General features: G+C 52.3%; 1 protein-coding gene across 7 annotated transcripts; it reads left to right on the forward strand.

Annotated features, from left to right (window-relative positions):
• Nucleotides 1-218: 218 nt before the first annotated feature.
• On the forward strand, nt 219-13,285 carry LPAR5 (lysophosphatidic acid receptor 5). 7 transcript variants are annotated; one of them, XM_060414246.1, is made up of 3 exons: nt 219-2,956; nt 5,405-5,596; nt 8,988-13,285. In XM_060414246.1, exon 3 carries the CDS (start codon nt 9,211-9,213, stop codon nt 10,300-10,302), a length of 1,092 nt encoding a protein of 363 aa, XP_060270229.1. In that variant the 5' UTR covers nt 219-2,956; nt 5,405-5,596; nt 8,988-9,210; the 3' UTR covers nt 10,303-13,285. The 7 variants fall into 7 exon arrangements, with proteins under 7 accessions (XP_060270229.1, XP_042104154.1, XP_014949463.2 ...); XM_042248220.2 differs by having other exon boundaries at nt 219-531; XM_015093977.4 differs by lacking the exon at nt 5,405-5,596.
• The last annotated feature ends 7,204 nt before the right edge of the window (nt 13,286-20,489 follow it).

Raw genomic sequence — 20,489 nt, forward strand, 5'->3', positions numbered from 1 at the left:
AGGCTATGAAGACTAGGGGTTGTCATCTGAGTCCTGCTCCCCCTCCCCCACAAACACGCAGAGGGAGGTATAAGCCACCTGCGACAAGAGCAAAACCATCTGCTGGAACCCAGAAGAGACAGACAGCCAGGGGGAACTGGCAGGACAGCAAGAGGCTGGGGGTTAGTAATTTGGAATCTGCAGTACTGGGTGTGACAGCTAGGCTTCCCGGAAACTACAAAGGGTGTGAGAGGGATGGGTGGTGAGAGGGCATTAGTGGGTGAGGGTTGGGGCTGCATTAAGTGACATTATCTGCTGGGGTTTCTTCTCTGGCCAAACTGTGAAGGCACTGAGGTCACGGCTTCCTCCTCTGTCTCTCTCTCTGCCCGCTGTCTTGGAGTTGGGTGCGGGTGTGTGCAGAGTGCCGGGATCTGCTGAGATCTGCTGAGGTGGGTGTGTCCCACCGCCGGGAGCAGGCCCTACCAGCCCGGCCTGGCCCAGAGCAGGCAGAAGCCAGCTCAGGAGAGCGGTGAGCCACACCGACGAGCACAGGTAAGGGGACCTCACAGATGGGACTGAACCTCACAGGGGCACAAGGAAAGCACCCCTCCTTCAGAATTGAGGGAGGTTGGTGGGAGTGGAGGTGAGAGGGGGCCCTGGGCCTGGAGAAATCTTTTTGAATAAAGAGCTCAAAGGGACGACCTCAGGCAGGCAGACCGCAAACAGAGGACGTGCCCTAGAGCATGAAGCCAGCCCCTAGGCCCGTCTGTCTGGAGGCTGGGTGTTCCCTTTCACCTACTCTCATGCTGAACTCTGGGTCCCAGGGCCACTGAGGAAAGAGGGCCCTCTGAGGATGGTTTCCAACCCTCTCCCATTCTCAGATAAGACAATGTTCAACGCCCACTCAAGAGCCAGGCCTCTGCTGGTGACAGTGACCTGACCTGATTAAACTCCAGAGTGGGTTCAAGGCACAGACCTGCCTTCATAGGGACCTTCCCAGCCAAATCCAATGTCTTAGAGGCGCCTGAGAGACACTGCCTTCACCCAGGGCGTTTTTTTTATAAGACGTTTGGGCCAGACGTCTCCAGTGTCCTGCCAGGTCTGGTAGAATGTGGTCCAGGAGTGTCATGCAGTGGATAAAATTTCAGATACTGGGCACAGGGTCAGGGTGGGGGTGATATTTGAGGGTGTGCAGGGCCTTCTTTTGTTTTTGTTTTAATATGTATTTATTTATATATTTTTGTTTGTGCTGAGCTTTCTTTGCTACACACGGGCTTTTCTCTAGTTCCAGAGAGTGGGGGCTACTTTCTAGTTGTGGCGCATGGGCTTCTCATTGTGGTGGCTTTTCTTGTTTCAGAGCATGGGCTCTAGGTGTGTGGAGCTTCAGTAGCTGCGGCTTAGGGGCTTAGTTGCCATGAGGCACATGGGATCTTCCCAGATCAGGAATCAAAGCGGAGTCCCTGACACCTGTGTGTCACATCACTGAGGGCGGCTGTTCCCTGTTTGTGGGGGCCTCCCTGATGGGAAGGGGCCCTCCCATCAGGTTGCATCTCTGGTCCCTTCAGGGTGATCTGAGGTTGTCGCCGAAGGGGACCTGAGGCAAGTGTTGTGTTGAGACAGAAGCAGAAATTTTCAACCCTTGAGCTTCACCTCCTGGCCACCCAGAGACCATAGAGCCCGGCTGTGTCCCTGTCTGGTGCCCTCAGCATGCACCCCAGCAGCTCAGAAGCCTCCCAAGCCCAGGCCCCAGGGGAGGGACCACGGAGGCTCCACACCGCATACACTCAGTGCTGCCCAAGGGCAGGGCCAGGTCCATGAATCCAAAGGCTTCCTGAGGTTTCTATGAGTCTGTGGGACCCAGCCAAGTCCCAAAGCAAGGACCACCAAGAGCACAGGGCTGCCGAGAGTTGATCCCCTTTGAGTCCTGAGTGATCGGGACTTTGTTTCCTGTTTTTCCGGCTCTTGACAGCAGGGTGGAGAAATGTATGCAGGTGGGGAGGTGACAGCCACTCACCTGGCAACTAATCTTTGAACTTTTGGCCTTTTCCTAGAAAGGAGAGATGGGGTGAGAATAGAGAAAGGGAAAAGATGCAGGATGATGTTGGAAGAGCTGAAAGAGAGGCCAAGAGGGGAAGGGTGGGGAGAGGCTGGAGCAGGATCTGGGCTACAGAAAACAGAGCAGGCCTGGACCAGAGAGGAAGGAGGATGGAGGTTAGACAGGACACGTGGAGGGGAAGACCATGACCCCTGGGTCAGGAGGAGGCCATCCACTCAACCAGGTGACCTGGTACTATCTCCACCTTACAGACTGCCCCAATCAGCCTGCAATGTGGGAGACCCAGGTTCGATCCCTGAATCAGGAAGATCCCCTGGAGAAGGGAACAGCTACCCACTCCAGTATTCTTGCCTGTAGACTTCCAAGGACTGAGGAGCCTGGCCGGCTACAGTCCCTGGGGTCGCAAAGAGTCAGACAAGACTGAGCGACTATTAGTCACTTTCACAGACTCCCCAGACCCAGGACAAGCTGATGGGCAGGATTCATCTGTGTTCCAGAGCATCCCTGGGACAGAGACTTTCCTAAAGCCTTTAGACTTCATCATCCTTCTGCTGGACGCTCAGTATAGTTTCCATCCGTCTGGGGAATCTGAACATATAGGCCTTCAGAGTCTGCATAATCACACGTGTCTGTGGGTAGAGATTGCATCTTCTCATGGCTACCAGGGTGCGGCAGGAGAGGAAGTGGGTTCAGTTAGCTACCCAGGTCTGGCGGCACAGTGTGTGTGGTGGGGGTGGGGAGACACGCTGATTGGCTTTTGACTGCCCAAATCTGAAAGTAGGCCAGAGCTATTTAGAGCTGGTCCTCTGGGGCAAGAAGGATGAAGAGACTGGAGATTCCCACTTTCCAAATTTCTGAAGGGTGTAGATTCCAAAGGAGAAGAGGTGATGAGAGCAAGGCCTTTGGTGGATGTTTGGAGAGGTAGGGAGAGCAGGGGGGAAGGGGGACAGGAAGCCATGGGGAGGGTAGCAGACAGAAGGAAGCTGGAGGACTCTGTCTTCCCTCCCTGCCCCCATCAGTGTCCCAAATCACCCACCTCCCTTCTGTTCAGCTCCCCTCTGCATCCCTGGTCAGGCGCCAGAAGGGTGGACGCCACGGGCCAGTTGTGTGGAGGAGAGGAAGGGAAAGATCATGATCTAGCCTTCTGTCCACTTTTATCCTCCATTCTCACTTCCTGCCAGAGCAGAAAATAGCCCTGCCCCGCTGACTTATCTCAGCAAAGTGTGGTGCCCAGCCCAGCTCAGAGGGCAGTGGGGCCGGTCCCAGAGGCCCCAGGGACACAGGGATCTGGGTCCTGGGTGTGCTCATGGCAAGCTGAGACGGAGAAGGTGAGGAGGAGAATGACTGCACATATTCTGGTCTGTGCATGGGGTGGAGGGGGCCAGGATGCCGGAGGGGCAGTCCCCAGGCCTCTCTTTGCCTCTCAGTGTCTTGGGGGCAGGGATCTGCTTGTGGCCATCTGCATGTGTGTGTGTGCACTCCTGAAGCTGCCCGTCTGTCTGTCCATCTAAGGATGCTGTCCCAAAGTCTGCCCTCCTCCCCTGGCTTGGCTGTCTGAGGTTCTGTGCACACACACACGTGTTACACACTGATCTGTATGTTACTAGTAATCTTGTGTGCCCATCCCTTGGTGCACCCTTACCTGCCTGTGGCCTTGCACGTGAGTGCAGCTGTGTGCTCACGTGACCTCTGGGCATGCTGAGGTTGCTGAGTCTGTGTGGGCCTCCAGGTTCCCCTTCTCCCTGGTGAAATGAAGTCCCGGTGTTTCTGCTCTTCTGGGGCTGCTGCTGTTTCTTTGCCCCCCACCCCCCACCTGACCTCTTGCTGATGGCAGGACAGAGAAGAGGGCCTTGCTGTCCCTTCCCCATACCTAGAGCCCTCCTTCCATTTCCTGTTTGCCTCCTTTTTGGCAGTTTTTCCCATCTCTGCCATCTGGCCTGGCACCGTGCCCATTCAATTCCTCTGACAGGGAGTCCCAGGGAAGCAAGCAGATGGGGTGGGGGACCAGGGCAGGGGCCTGGCAGCTCTCAATGCTCAGCTTAGGCCATTCTGTGTGAGTCTGTTGGAGAGGGGTGGGTTTTTGAGACATCAACCCAAGGGCTTCTCGGCTTTGGAATGGAGGAAGGAGAGAGCATCTCTGAAGAATTCCTAACTCCACCTGTTAGTGCTGCTGCTGCGGCTAAGTCACTTCAGTTGTGTCCGACTCTGTGCCACCCCATAGACGGCAGCCCACCATCTCCCCCGTCCCTGGGATTCTCCAAGCAAGAACACTGAAGTGGGTTGCCATTTCCTTCTCCAGTGCATGAAAGTGAAAGTGAAGTCTCTCAGTCGTGTCCAAATCTTAGCGACCTCATGGACTGCAGCCTACCAGGCTCCTCCGTCCATAGGATTCTCCAGGCAAGAGTACTGGAGTGGGATGCCATCGCCTTCTCCGACCTTTTAGTGCAGCTAAACATTCTGGTCTCACTAACATGGCAGTGTTGTTGATGAGAGCCTTGTGTGCAGTGTGCTTAGTCACTCAATCCTGCTCAACTCTCTGCCACCCCATGGACTGTAGCCCAACAGGCTCCTCTGTCCATGAGATTCTCCAGGCAAGAATACTGGAGCTGCCATTTACTTCTCCAGGGGATCTTCCTGACCTAGGGATCGAACCCAGGTCTCCAGTGTCTCCTGTGTTTTGCAGGCTGACTCTTTACCACTGAGCCATGAGGGAAGTGCTAAGAGATTTGGGATTCTTGGAAAAGAATTATCCATTCACTCATTCATTCATCCTAGTTGTAAGGAGCTATTGATTCTCCAAAGAATGGTTAAGAATAATAAAATGTTATTATAATTGTAGCTATGGGCTTCCCAGGTGGCTCAGCGGTAAAGAATCTGCCTGCAATACAGGAGATACTGGAGCTCTGGGTTTGATCCCTGTGTTGGGAAGATCCCCTCCCTAGATGAGGAAATGGCAACCCACTCCAGCATTCTTGCCTGGGAAATCCCATGGACAGAGGAGCCTGGCGGGCTACAGTCCATGGGATTGCAAAGAGCCAGACAGGACTTAGGGACTAAACAGCAACAAAAATTGCAGCCGTAAACTGTTACAGAAGTTTTATTACAAGCAGTTTCCAAGCAAAGCTCTCCAAAGGGAGATGCTTTTCACTGAGTTGTACATGCGGAAGAGATAGTCAGGAATGTGATAAGAAGAGGCTGGAATGATACATGAAATATTATAACAGGATTACAGGCTGGATGGACATGGGGGGCAGAGGGAAGATTTCCTGCCAGGCAGCCAGTGACTATCACAAGGGCCTGCTAAGTGGAAAGACTGAAGTGTGAGTGAGCTTGGGAAGAAAGCTGTAAAAGGTTTAATCCCCACCCTAGGACCATGATTCTTGCCTGGAGAATCCCATGGACAGAGAAGCCTGGTGGGCTACAGTCCATGGGGTGGCAAAGAGTCGGACACGACTGAGCGACTGAGCGTGAGCGACTAGGACCTTATCATCTGGTTGGGGAAATGGGACGAATACACAGGACATGACCTGAGGAGCTGAAAGCAGAATACCGTTTCAGTAGGTAAGGGGAGATCATCAGGAGGCATATCTGTGTGTGAGATGAGTCTGTGCTGCCAGTGTTTGAAGCGGGAGAAAGAAGGAAGTGGGTTATTAAACAGTACATATTTCTATTGGACAAAGGAGGAAGTAAAAGCATTCACCTATGGGCATAGATTTCATCTAGGCAGCAATAAAAGTTAGGTGCAGCATCCAGCTCATACCCACCCACCCATTCTTATTGGAGGCAGCTTGGACTTTGGAGGTGAGACATCCTGGGTTTGGGTCCTGATTTCACTGCTCACTGACCACTTTTGAGTAAAAATCAAGAGAAACATTGACCTCCAAGGGCTGCTGGGAGGATTAGAGCTTGCACTTAGAAGGCACCCAGGGAGATGGTGAGCGATCAGTGAGGCAGCTATTATTTTTGACTCAACATTTATAGAGGGAGGGGCTGGGGCTACAAAGATGAGTAAGTCACAGTCCACTGGCCCTCCCTCTAGGAGTTCATGGGTGAGTAGGAGGAGCAGACCAAGAGCAGCTCATGACAGCCTGAGTAGGAAGAGCTGACCTGCATCCAAAGTGCTGGGGAGACACCAAAGAGGGGACTATGCCTGTTTGGTGGGAGGGCGGGAGTCAGGAAAGGCATCATGGGGCCCTGAGAAGTGACTGAGTTTACCAGTCAGAGAAGGGGAGAAAGGGCAATCCAGGTTGAAGAGACAGCACGCGAGATGTCAAGTATTTGCAGAGTTATCACTAGTTTGGCATGACTGGAGCAAAGGATCATGGGAGTTGGGCACACTTTAGGAAGAGAACTGGTGTTACTTGCTTTTCCACCCGTTTAAGACCCATCCAGCATTACTTTCGTTGATGAAATTGGTATTTCGTAGGGGAAATGTTTCTTTATTCTTGTGCTGTGTTTCTTACAAGTCTTAAACTGCTGGAGTCTACAACCGCTGGTTGGAGGGAGAACAAACAAGCGAAAAACACACTAGAAAACATATGACAATTAGGTTTACAACTTTGTTCCATGTAAGGATTTAAGTGGTTCTTACTGAAAGGAGTAGGTTCAGTATTTTGGGATAATGGCTCAGGGTCTTCAGATAACTTCTTTCCTTTAGATCCCTAAGTCGGCACATGGCCACACATGTTCATTACATTACCCACAATATCCAAAAGATGGGAAAACCCAAGTCACCATCAACAAATGAACAGATGAACAAAGTGTGGTGTTTATATGGGAAAATATTTGTTTTTGTTGTTTAGTTGTTTAATTGTGTCCGACTCTTTGAGACCCCATGGACTATAGCCCACCAGGCTCCCTGGTCCATGGGATTTTCCAGGCAAGAATACTGGAGTGGGTTGCCATTTCCTCATCCAGGGAGGGGATCTTCCCAACTCAGGAGTCAAACCTGCATCTCCTGCATTGGCAGGCAGGTTCTGTACCACTGACCCACCTGGGAAGCTCAGGAAAATATTATTCAGCCATAAAAGACTGTAACTCTGATACAGTCTATAACATGGAGGGACCTTGAAAACTTTAAGCTAAGTGAAATAACCCAGACACAAAAGGACGGAAATTCTACATTTCAACTCAGAGGAGGGATCTAGAATAGGCAAATTTACACGGACAGAAAGTAGAATAGAGGTTGCCAGGAGAGGGAGGGAAAGGGGATGAGTAGTTTATTGCTTAAGTTGTTGTTTGGGATGATAAAAAAGTTTCAGAAATAGTGGCAATGGTTACACCATGCTGCGATTGTACTTAATGTCACTGAATTGTACTCTTAAAGATGGTTACAATGGTAAATTTTTAAAGTTCTGTATATTTTACAATACATACAAAATAGACAGCATGTGGGGATCACAATGGAGGGGTCGCTTCTGTGGCCTTCTGGCATTAAGGAAGGACTTGAGACCAAGTCTTGTCTTCTGACTCCGCTACCTCTGGCCATACCCTTCATCTGCCAGCTTTTGCCTGAGGATGGCAGCGGCTGTGGTCTGCCCTTTCCGGCAGTCTTATCAGAGCCCACAGTACTTCCTGGCCTCACTGCCACCTTCTCTGGGCTAAGCGCCCCCTTTAAGCCCTTAGGACCAAACCACCATCTCCCCCCATCATAGAACCCTTACTAGGAAACATCCGAGTCAGACTCTGTAGGGAAGCACCCAGAGAAGTTCAACCCACAAGGCCTTCCCCCACCTGGCAGCACTGTGCTGAGGTGTGCCATCAGCCTATGGGACCCCCATTCTATTACTGTCCCCATTTTACAAATGAAGAAACTGAGAGTGAGCAAGGCCGAACCATCCAGCTGGACCGGGTCACTCTGACCACAAAGCCAGCCCACACAGGAGCAACAGCAGAGATGAGGCTGGGATTTCATCCTGTACTTGGGAGTTTGAACTTTATTCTTCAGATAGTGGGGAGCAAGCAGAACAGGCTGGTGCCAGGGGAGGGGCTCCACAGTTCTTCTCACCACCTGCCATAAGAGCTATTGGTGTGCGTGTGTGTGTGCTAAGTCATTTAGTCATGTCCAACTTTGCGATGCTGTGGACTGTAGCCTGCCAGGCTCCTCTGTCCATGGGATTTTCCAGGCAAGAATACTGGAGTGGGTTGCCATTACCTTCTCTAGGGGATCCTCTGGACCCAGTAATTGAACCATATCTGCTGTGGTTCCTGCATTGCAGGTAGATTCTTTACCCTTGAGCCATCCACCCAAGGAGGCCAATATCTATTTACCAATACTTTATCATCTGTTTCCTTTCAGTGGATTGGAAAATAGGTGGGGGCAAGGCCTTTGTTTTGTTCACTGCTGTGAACATGCCTAAAACCTTCTAAAGTCCCAGGAAGCATTTGTAGAAGAAAGGAAGAAAGGGAGAGATATTAGCAGATAACAGTAACCAAAGCATTTCATATATATCGACTCGTTGAGTCTAATGACCTTGTGAAGTAGGAACCCTTCTCCTTTCTTTCTTGTTTTCCAGGTAAGGAAAGTGAGGGGTAGAGATATTAAGTCAGTTTTCTTTCCTTTAAAAAAATATTTATTTATTTGGCTGTGCAGGGTCTTAGTTGCGGCATGCAAACTCTTGGTTGCAGCATATAGGCTCTAGTTCCCTCACCAGGGATTGAACCCTGCATTGGGAGCTCTGAGTCTTAGCCACTGGACCACCAGGGAAATGGCGAAGGCACACCAGGACAAAGGCACAGATTTACTCGTAGGCAAGTCTGACTCCAGAGCCTGTGCATTTAACACTGTGCCATGGAGCCGGGTGCAGAAAGCTGTTCTGGACACAGAAGGAAGGTAGGGGAAAGATCTGAGGCTGAAAAAGGTCTCAAGAGGCTAGGGAGTTCAGCTCCATAACATTTGTGTCTTCAGCCCTTCCTTGCAGTATCTTGACTTCTGGCTTCCCTCCTGTTTCAGGTCTCCACTGCCGATGAGGCTGTGACCAAAGGCATCCCACTGCTCCCCACCTTCCCCCAAGCCGGCTGCCTTGCAACCACAACACACACGCCCATGCTGAACCTCCGTTTGCTCTGGGGCTCTCTGTGCAGCCCCCAGGCCCTGGCCCCGGAGACTGGAGATGCTAGGACGTGGGTGCGCCCCCTGATGCCCCCAGCTTAGCTCCTCGGCGCACAGTAGTACGATGCAAGCCAACTCCTCGGTCAACGAGTGCCCGGACTACCAGCCCACCCATCATTTGCATCTGGTGGTCTACAGCGTGGTGCTGGCGGCCGGGCTCCCCCTCAACGCGCTGGCCCTCTGGGTATTCCTGCGCGCGCTGCGCGTGCACTCGGTGGTGAGCGTATACATGTGCAACCTGGCGGCCAGCGACCTGCTTTTCACCCTCTCGCTGCCCTTGCGCCTGTCCTACTACGCGCGGCACTACTGGCCCTTCCCGGACTTTCTGTGCCAGCTGGCGGGCGCCGTCTTCCAGATGAACATGTACGGCAGCTGCATCTTCCTGACGCTCATCAACGTGGACCGCTACGCCGCCATCGTGCACCCGCTGCGGCTGCGCCACCTGCGGCGGCCCCGCGTGGCGCGGCTGCTCTGCTTGGGCGTGTGGGCACTCATCCTGGTGTTCGCCGTGCCCACCATCCTGGCGCACCAGCCCTCGTCCTGCTCCAGAGACGGCCGCGACGTGTTCCTGTGCTTCGAGAGCTTCAGCGACGAGCTGTGGAAGGGCAGCCTACTGCCGCTCTTGCTGCTGGCCGAGGCGTTGGGCTTCCTGCTGCCCCTGGCGGCCGTGGTCTACTCGTCGGGCCGCGTCTTCTGGACCCTGGCGCGGCCCGACGCCACGCGGAGCCAGCGGCGGCGGAAGACGGTGCGCCTCCTGCTGGCGAGCCTGGTCATCTTCCTGCTGTGCTTCGTGCCCTACAACGCCACGCTGGCCGTGTACGGGCTGCTACGCGGTGAGGTGGTGCCCGCCAGCCCCGAAGCGCGCAAGAAGGTGCGCCGGGTGCTGATGGTCATGGTGCTGCTGGCCGGTGCCAACTGCGTGCTCGACCCGCTCGTGTACTACTTCAGCGCCGAGGGCTTCCGCAACACCCTGCGCGGCCTGAGCGCCCCGCTCCGGGGCAAGACCTTGGCCGCCAAAGGGGCTCAGGAGGCGCTCGCCGAACCGCTTACCGAGACTGCCCACGCCTCTGCTCTGACCACAGCCAGCCAGGGGCAGCTCCAGCCCTCCTATCCCCGGTCATCCTTCACCCCGTCCCACGAGGATTCGTCCTTCTGAACCCACAGTCGTTCGTGCCAGAGCACGGTCCGCGCTCTTCCCCCCCACCCCCGCCCCGCGCCTCTAGCACTCTCAGACACGCTGGGGTGTGCACCGGGGGCCGGAAGGGTGGGCGCTGGGATTTAGGAGTGGCAGCTCCCGCTCGCGGATGCAGAAGAAAACTAAGTGTGGCGCCCAGGGGAGCGCAGAAGGAAGAGCGCCGCTGAAAATGTCTTTAACTGGGGGTGATGGTGAGCTGGGGAGGACCCCTTCTCCAGCCCCTAGAAAGTGTTGCTGTGAACCTGCCCATGTAGAGGCAAGAGACTGGATGAAATGCCCTTGGCGGGCAGGAAACGCGGCCCACAGCTGGTAGATGGAGCAGAAGATGGGTGTCCTGCCTTTAGACCCACCACAGCAGACTTAGGGAATCAGGAGGCTGCGCCTGCCCAGCACTGAGGCATAATATTAATAACACAAAAGCCTATTGGATGCTCACTGAATTGGTTTCCTTCTTGTCTAGTGACTTGAAACAATTTAGACCTGACACCCAGCATGGATAGTTGGGGGCAGGGCAAAATTGAGTTAGAGGAGTTTTCCCTCCAAGTTCTTGGTCCCTATTCCCCTTTCTAGGTCCTGCTTTCCCCCTTCAAAATCTCTTCCATTCTAGGTCCTCAGTTCTTCCCACTCCACTTGGCTCCCCATCTGCTGCTTCACCTATAATACAATAAGGAGAACATTCTTGTTCTAAAGTAACAGTTCTCAGACTTGTTGGTCTCAGACCATTTTACATTCTTAAACATGGAGCATTCCAAAGAACTTTTGCTTATACTGTGTTTTTTTGATACTTAACCATACTAGAAATAAAAATGAATAACTTTAAAAGCAGAAATTCGCAAGCACACATTCCAATAGCCGTGAGAGCAACAGTGTTACGAAGCCTCTGGGAAATTTCATCTCCTTGTGAGAGAATGAGTGAAAAGGACAAATAACAGCTTAGTAGTATTATTATGAAAATAGTTTGTAGTTCAGTTCAGTTCAGTCGCTCAGTCATGTCTGACTCTTTGCAACCCCATGAATTGCAGCACGCCAGGCCTCCTTGTCCATCACCATCTCCCGGAGTTCACTCAGACTCACGTCCATTGAATCCGTGATGCCATCCAGCCATCTCATCCTCGGTCGTCCCCTTCTCCTGCCCCCAATCCCTCCCAGCATCAGAGTCTTTTCCAATGAGTCAACTCTTCGCATGAGGTGGCCAAAGTACTGGAGCTTCAGCTTTAGCATTATTCCTTCCAAAGAAATCCCAGGGTTGATCTCCTTCAGAATGGACTGGTTGGATCTCCTTGCAGTCCAAGGGACCCTCAAGAGTCTTCTCCAGCACCACAGACTTTCTCAAAGAATCCATCCCCAGATCATGCTTTAGAACCATACCTGTACTGAAGTATTAGAGTTTGTGTAATTTCTTCCCAGGCTATTATATACATTGTTTTTATTAATGCCAGGGAAAGAGCAGTGTTCAAGTCAATTGCCAGTTGTAGTCTGTAAGGCTTCCAGCTCCTGGGGGTGAGGTTGGGGGCAAGGCGAGTAGGTGCTCTACCCCAGTGGAGCACTATCTGGGGATCCTGGAGCTGCAGCGGGAGGTGGGGGCGGAAGTAGCTGCACAAATACTGAGGAGGAGGCGGGGGTGGGATTTTCTCTGGGCAGGGAAAAGGGAACAGAACAAGAGCAGGCAAGAAGTTTACACGGAAGTAAATCCGATGAATGATGGACAGGAGGGCAGGAACAGGGTGACTGCTCTTAGCAGGCTGGAAGTAAGGAAATAGAAGTCTGATTTACCGGCCACCTACTGTTTGTTTCCTTCTTGAATGGAGTCTGGGCTGGCACTATGTCATCCTAGGTGAAGTCGCTCAGTTGTGTCCAACTCTTTGGGACCCCCGTGGACTGTAGCCCACCAGGCTCCTCCATCCATGGGATTCTCCAAGCAAAAATACTGGAGTGAGTTGCTATTTCCTTCGCCAGGGGTTCTTCCCGACCCAGGGATCAAACCCAGGTCTCCTGCACTGCAGGCAGACGCTTTAACCTCTGAGCCACCAGGGAAGCCCCATGTCATTCTAAGACCGTGTCATTATTAGTGAAATTAGCAAGGGAGTTGGTGACATGCTCATGTCCTGCATGCATTTCTGTCTCTCAATGCTGTATGTTTCTGTGTGTGTGTATGTGTGTGTGTGTCTGTGCGTGACTGTCAGAGTTTCCCAGGCTGTGTCACTGGGTGTTTTAGTTCGTACTAAGCCTTTTGTGTCTTTACCTGAGTCCTCCAGATAGTGATTTACAAGGGTAAAATGACCCCTGGTGGCCAAACCGGAGAACTGACCCAGCATCCTCCTTGAGAGCCGTGAAGCGGAGCTTTCCTTCGTCTGGTCTGAGGTTAGCAGCATTCTGCTGCTCTAGACGAGGCCTGGTGGTTAGCAGGTTAGCACCTGCTCCATCCATTGCTCCGTCCTTAGGGTTCAGCCCTTCCAGCTCTGGGGGCACCAAATGTCATCATCATCCAAAGTCTCAGCATTTTGCCCTATCCAAACTGAAACCAACAGTTTTAAAAAATTATTTGAGTTTGTTTCCTTTGGCCACATTGCATGGCTTACAGGATCTTAGTTCCCCGACCAGGGACTGAACCCATGTCCTCGGTAGCGAAAGCATGGAGAACTAACCACTGCACTGCGAGGGAGTTCTCTATTTGAGTATTTTTATATGCAGATAAGTAGATGAATTCCAAAGCAATTAAAGCTCACATAGCAAGTATCTTCTAACTTACTATACAATTTACTTATTTATTAATTATAACTTCTATAGTTTATTGTCTGTCTCCCCTTCACTGCCCCCACCCCGGCCCAAGTAGAATGTAAGCTCCCCGAGGGGAAGGATCTTTGGTTCTCTGGTGTATCCCCAGCATACAGAACAGTGTCTTGCACCAAAGAAGTTCCTAATAAATATTTCTTGAAATGATGAACAGTTGAATCATTTTCCTTTTTTTAAATTTATTTTTTATTGAAGTATAGTTGAATTACAATGTTGTGTTAATTACTGCTGTAGTGAATAATTGGGCTTTCCCATGGCTCAGTGGTAAAGAATCCCCCTGACCAATACAGAAGATATAAGTTTGATCCCCGGGTCAGGAAGATCCCCTGAAGGAGGAAATGGCAACCCACTCCAGTATTCTTTTTTTTTTTATTCGATCCCATGGACTGTAGCCTGCCAGGCTCCTCTGTCCATGGGATTCTCCAGGCGAGAATACTGGAATGGGTTGCCATTTCCTTCTCCACACTCCAGTATTTTTGCCTGGAGAATCCCATGAACAGAAGAGCCTAAGAGTTGGACGTGACTTAGTGACCCAACAACAAAATGAACAGTAGAACCTTGCTGTAGTTTACTATCTAGCACGGACCAAAGAACAAGTCAAGGATAGTTATTATTCAAGATGGAAGATGGAAGAATGCAGGGGAAGGCACTGGCCATTAATTTATTGGGCACTAGACAGTCCCTGGAGGTTCTTGAGGGAGGTTCTTGAGGGAGGCTCAGCCCACCCTGACACACTGTGTGGGATAAACTACAGGGAAATGAGGTGAGGAGGAGTCTAAGGAGAAAGACAGGTGAGGGGGTTGATCCAGGAGGTGTGAGTTGCGGAGGCAGATGGAAGTGAGTTTTCTCCAGTGTGGACTCTCCATCGTTTAAGCTCCAGTGGACTGTTTCCCCACACTCGATGTATCCACAGGGTTTCCATGAGAACAGAGAGGCACCAATAGATTCAGGAGGACTTCCCTGGCGGCCCAGTGGTTAAGACTCCGCGCTTCCAACGCAGGGGGCTCTGGTTTGATCCCTAGTTGGGGAACTAAGATCCCATATGCTGCACAGTGCAGAGATTAGATTCAGGAGATGTTGCAGGCAGAGGAGGAATGAGCAGAAGCTGATACAAACAGGAAGTTTAAGGAAGTCTGCAGCCACTGCTATTTTCACAGGATCCCCCAATGACTGGGTGGCCAACATAATGGCAGCTACATGTGGGAAATCCAGAGACCACCCTGCGTCCAGAAGTTTATCTTTTGGGGGGTTAGGAAAACCCAAAGGAGGAAAATGAGAAAATCTCAGACACAGGGAGAAGTGTGTGAACACATTGTAAAAATACTTTCTATGCAATTGGGCTTCCCCATGGCTCAGCTGGTAAGAATTCGCCCACAATGCGGGAGACCTACGATCGATCCCTGCGTCTGGAAGATCCCCTGGAGAAGGGAAAGTCTACCCACGCCAGTATTCTGGCCTGGAGAATTCCATGGACTCTAGTATAGTCCATGGGGTCACAAAAAGTCAGACACGACTGAGTGACTTTCACTTCACTTCATGCCAAGACCTTAGTTTTGTGCTCAAAATGCATTGTTTTATTTAATTATTACAATAACCCTCTGAATTAGGAATAACGATTACCCCCACTTTACAGATGAAACATCCTGGAGGAGCTGAGGTCCTAAGGTCACACAACCAGGAAGTGGGACGGTGTCTCTGAGACTCCTAAGCTCCTCTACTCTTCACAGAACACCCTACTTTATCTCCCCTTCCTTTACAGCCCACTGTCTCATCCCTGGTTCCCTTCCACCCACCACTCCTTGGCGTCCTTTCCTCTCCTTCTCTCCTCATGTAGGCCTCCACTCTCTCACCTTGAGTCCACTGTGTCATCTGTCCCTCCACTCAGTGGAGTTCCTCCTCTGGGGGCTCCTAACTCACTCACCCTACAACACAACAGCCCCTTCCCTCTCCACGTGCCTCCACCCCAGTGCAGAACCCACTGTGGCTGAGTGAGCGCTGAGAACAGAGCTCATTCATGGTTCCAATGGTGTTGGGCCCTAAAACATACCCCATCAAGGGTTTGGAAGGGCGTGGCTCAAGGACAGCACCCAAAGCTGGACACCTCAGCCTTCATGCACTCCCCTCCCCCACCTGGGATGTGCCCAACATCTCCAAGACAGCACTCCTGATTGTCCACCAACTAAACCAAAGAGGACATCACTCCTTGGTTCTCCTCAAGGTCCATATTCTCTGTAGAATGGTCTGTCCATGTGGTGAGAGAAGCTGGAGGAAGAGGAACAATCACTGGTCTTGAGATAAATTCAGGAGAACAAGGAGACATGCTTGTTAGCCGTGGAGCATCTTGAGGGAAATCCCTGTAGGGTTGCCACCTGGAGTCCCCTGAAGAAAAGTGGAGGGGGAGGTTAACCTCCCACAGAGCCTTCCTTCACCCTTCTTTCAGGAGACCCTGGACCCCGGGGAGGCTGGGGAACTGTCACCATGCTGTCTCTTCCACAGGAGAACTGAAAACACTGAAGGGGAAAGTTTCTCCCAGGGGCTTGGAGAATCCCAAAGGCTCTCAGAACTTTGCCATCAAACAAACCTGGGTACTAATTTTGGCTCTGTCACTTCTTGGCAGTGTGACCTTGGAAGTTGTTTAACCTCTCTGAACCTCTGTTTCCCCCATGAAATGGGGATCATAGCATCTACTTATTGGGTTCTAGTGAAGGTTAATGAGGTCACCTTTGAAAGGCACCTGAGAGACATCCATCCCTTAAGGGGGAGCTCTCTTTCCAACCAGGGTCTGGGGAGAACAGGCCGTTGGTGAAGTCGGCTTGTGATGCCCAAGGGGAGAGTTTCTGGAAGACAGCAAGGGTTCCAGGTGAATCCTCGCCCAGATGGAGCTCTGCCAGCAATCAGAACCAGGGCCAGGGATGGGTGAGCAAGGCAGGCGGGGCCAGCTTTCACGGTGCTTGGTCAAGGAGGAGGCAGGGGCAGTGACTGGCCTGTCGCCCTCTGGGGGCACTCTCTCCTCACTGGCCCCTTGTCCATCCCACAGACAGAGAAGTGGGTGGGAAAGTGCCCGAATGGAGAGGAGAGGGGGCATGGGAAGAACCAAGCAGAGAAGAAAGGGCAAAAGAGGAGGCTGGAGGGGAAGTGAGGGCCCGGGCAGGCCCGGGTGGGGCCGGGAGAGGGGCCCAGGGCAGGAGGGCGGAAGGGAGACAGCCTGGGAGGGAGAGCGCCGAGGCGGGAGGAGGGAGGGACAGGGAGGGAGACCGGCGGCGCTGACACAGCCTCGATGTGTGGAACGGGCTGGGGTTTGGCCCACAGGTCAGGCGTCTGGCAGTATTATGGGATGGAGAGGCCTTAGGAGACAGGGAGAGTATTATGGGCTGGAGCAGCCTTAGGAGACTGGGGAATATTATGGGCTGGTGAGGCCCGGCTCCAACTGGAGGCGGGAGGAAGGGGTGCGGGGCGGGAAGGGGGGGGTGGTGGTGGAAGGGAATATTATGGGCTGGAGGCCTCCTGCGACCAGAGGCAAGAGTATTATGGGCTGGCAAGGCCTTCGGTGGCCAGAGGGGGGAGCAGCGGGGGATGGCACCGGCTGCATGTGACTGAGGGGGGGGCCAAGTTGGGGGGGGTGGCGAGTGGGGGTGGGGGAGCATATTATGGGATAGCTCTTTGTACCTACTGCGGGGACTGCGTCTCCAGAAGATATTATGGGATGTCGTGTGTGGGAGGGGGAGTGGGGCCGGGGGATTATTATGGGATGGTGGTGCAGAATGGGGAGGGCCTGAGGAGAGCTTCTCCGACCCCCCCACCCTTTACTTTCTTGCCATCCTCACTAAAGTCTGCCTTCTTCCGCACATGGCCCAAGGAGAACACCTGAAGTCCACCCCCCACACTCTGGCTGTTTGAGCACCTCAACCCATCCTAGGCATCTTCCTTAACTAGCAGCCACCTCCGGGTGCTGAGGGGGAAACGAACCCCCTGAGGATGCGGAGAAGGTCCCAAAGCAGGGTTGTGGTGGCCAGTGGGCCACACCTCCCACCTGTCCATGTCCCTTTGGCTCCCCATCCCCTTGGGTCACTCTCCTTCCCCTTGTCACTCCCTTCCACAAAGTGGGGGCCCTTGATCCTCCTCTCCTTCCCTCTCCCCTCCATTTCCTCTCCAGCTCCCTCCACAGCCGTAACCAGTAAAACAGGCGGCCAGCTATTATGGGATGGCTGCTCCCGGCAGCTCTGCAGGGAGGGGGCGGTCACCGCGGAATGTCTCTTGTGGGTGGCTATTATGGGATGGCCGCCTCTCTCTTTTTTTGGGGGGGTGGGGGCTAGCAAGAAGGATTATTATGGGATGTGCCCAGCACAGCTGGGTGGGGCTGTCCTGAGTAGGTGAAGCTCTGGGGAGGGGGGGAGGGGGAAGGAAAGGAAGGAAGAGGGAGGGAAGGAGCTGGGGAGGGTGGGGTGAGCCCTGGAGCCAGACCTGAGGCCTGGCAAGAGTGACTGGCTGGAGAGGCTCATCCGTGACAGCTGTTTGAAGAGGCCCCGGGGGCAGACTAGAGCTAGCTGGATCTGAAGCCTGGACACCTGGGTCCCTAAACAGCTTGTGAGCTACAAGGGTGGCTGAGTCCAGGCCTGCGGTGAGGAGGCCTGAGTTCTGGCTGGACTGTAGCTCAGGTAGGGGTCCGACCAGGGGAGCTGTGCCACCTTGCAGCCACACCGGAGGAGCAAGACGGAGTTGGCTCCTCAGGACACATGTGCGGTGGTGCCCCCCAGCCCTGTACCACCTCCATCCTGCCTAGCCATCGGCCTGCACTGTCCCTGTGGCTTTTCTGTGTTGCTTTCCCAAACCCCCTTTTCTGACAGAGCAGGAACACTCTTAAATGTCTAGCGGACAGAGTTTCTGGGACTCACAGAACAGAGATGGAGAGAGAACTACAGAGTATGTGCTGAAAACTCCGTGGACAACCCACTCTTATTCTAGGTTCTTCTGTACCACAGGGAGGGAAGCAGAACACTAAGGTAACAGGCTAGAGAGGCTGTCCCCTTGGGTGCATTAATCAGGAGATATCCCACCCTTAGTCTCTGTGGGCCAATCTCGCTAGTGGTTTATTTATAATTTATCTGGGAGGGGAGCCTGGGGCCAGGGTAGGGAGGGGGAGCACAGAGGCAGAAGGACCACAACAGTGTCATGAACATTCTAGCCCCCTGGAAGTCAAGGAGAGAAGAAGAGCCTTTGACCTACCCTTGTGGTGGTATCAAGAAGAGGTGGGGAGTAAGAGGAGCCAAGTGGTAAGTGGGTACAACCGGCAGAGGGTGTAAAGGGCTGTGGTGGACAAAAGGGACCATGTGTGTCTCCACAGACAAGCTGTGACTATCCAGTTACAAAACTCTTCTCCTGGTTTATGAATCTTTGTGGTAACTTGGTGTATATATGGGAAGAAGATGTATATATGGGAAGATGTAGACATTACAGAATGAAATTTGAGGCCCAGAGGCAGGCTGGATCCCCTAAAGAAATGGGGGGAGAGGAGGGCATAATAATGCTCTGGCAGCTCTGTAGGTTAGTAAGAACTTCCTGAAAGGAGGTAGATGGTACCTTAATGAAAGAGCTGCCTCCTGTCCCCCAAGTGAGGAGGGCAGGGTTTGCTCTTAGTCCTCGGAATAAGCATGGGGGAGGATTTGCACAAATGAATGGGGCCCAACCTTGAAGACAAGATAATTGAATGGGAAGACTAGGCAGCCTTGCAGAATGGGGGAAATAGCCTGTGTGCCAGAGTGGATGTGCTGAAAGGGTGGCCTAGGGAGTGAAGTCAGGCAGGAGCTTGGGGAGAGAGCTGTCACGGGTGTTCTGCTTGGAAGCCTTTGTTGTTGTTCAGTCGCTTAGTTGTGTCTGATCCTTCACGACCCTGTGGATGGCAGCACCAGGCTTCCTTGTCCTTCACTGTCTCCTGGAGTTTGCGCAAACTCATGTCCATTGAGTCGGTGATGTTATCCAACCATCTCATCCTCTACTGCCCCCTTCTCCTCCTGCCTTCAGTGTTTCCCAGAATCAGAGTCTCTCCCTGTCAGTCAGTTTTTTGCATCAGGTGGCCAAAGTATTGGAGTTTCAGCTTCAGCATCAGTCCTTCCAGTGAGTATTCAGGGTTGATTTCCTTTAGGATTGACTGGTTTGATCTCCTTACAGTCCAACAGACTTTCAAGAGTCTTCTCCAGCATCACAATTTGAAAGCATCAATTCTTCCGTGCTCAGCTTTCTTTATGTTCCAGCTCTCATATCCATACATGACTACTGGAAAAACCATAGTTTCGACTAGATGGACCTTTGTCCTTTATTGGCAAAGTGATGCTTGGAAGCATAGGGATGCTGATTTCCCTAAGCAAGTGTCTGCCTCTCCTGAATTCATCTCTCCTTGCCAGCTCTCCAGTCCTGAGGTTCCCAGAGGAGGGAGGGTCATCTGGCCAGGCCCTTTCTCTAGGGAAGTGAGATTAGAAGGGCGACACACTCACTTCTGGTCAGGAAGGGCCTCTCCTAGGAGGAAGTTCCGGTTGCTCTTCAACCTGTTGTACCCGCAAGGGCCTTGGACTTGTGTGAAAAAGGCACAGGAGAGTAGAGGAAGATGTTATCTGACTCTAGGGTCTAGAGTGAGGGCACCAAGGAAGTGGTGCTGAGATACTGGTTCTCACCCAGGTTCTCTGGGGCTCAGGAAGAGGAAAAAGTGATAGGCTATAGGCTCAGGTTCTCTAAGGGCCAAAGGATTTTAAGATTGGGTTCTCTGACTTTCTTAGGTTAGGTCCCCAGGGTAGCTGCAGGGTAGGTACAGGTAAGGAAGGGAATAGTATATTTCTGGAGGCTTCCTTATGGCATTATAAATGAAAAAGGCATTCTGGGATGTTGACTTTTACACGGGAGGAGAAGATTGTGAGTATTATACAGTGATGAGGGGTTTTTTTGTGGGGGGGGGAGAATGGGACTTCAACAAGAGGAGGATGGAGGCAGTTGGAAGTGTTATGAGACTTCAGGACACGAATGAGAACATATAAATGAGAAACATGGGTCATTGGTCAGCAGGATTTGGTGTTCAAGCATGCTGTGCTTAGTCTCTCAGTTGTGTCCAACTCTTTTAAGACCCCAGGGACTGTAGCCCTCCAGGCTCCTCTATCTTTGGGGATTCTCAGGCAAGAATACTGGAGTGGGTTGTCATGCTCTTCTCCAGGGGATCTTCCTAACCCAGGGATTGAACCCAGGTCTCCCACATTGCCCATGGATTCTTTACTGTCTGAGCCACCAGGGAAGCCCCTAGGGTTCAAATATAAAGATAATAATTCTGGCATGTTTAGGAGTCTCTCAGGAAGGAAGCACATGATGACATTATA

This window comes from Ovis aries, chromosome 3, assembly GCF_016772045.2.
Source record: "Ovis aries strain OAR_USU_Benz2616 breed Rambouillet chromosome 3, ARS-UI_Ramb_v3.0, whole genome shotgun sequence".
NCBI lineage: Eukaryota > Metazoa > Chordata > Mammalia > Artiodactyla > Bovidae > Ovis > Ovis aries.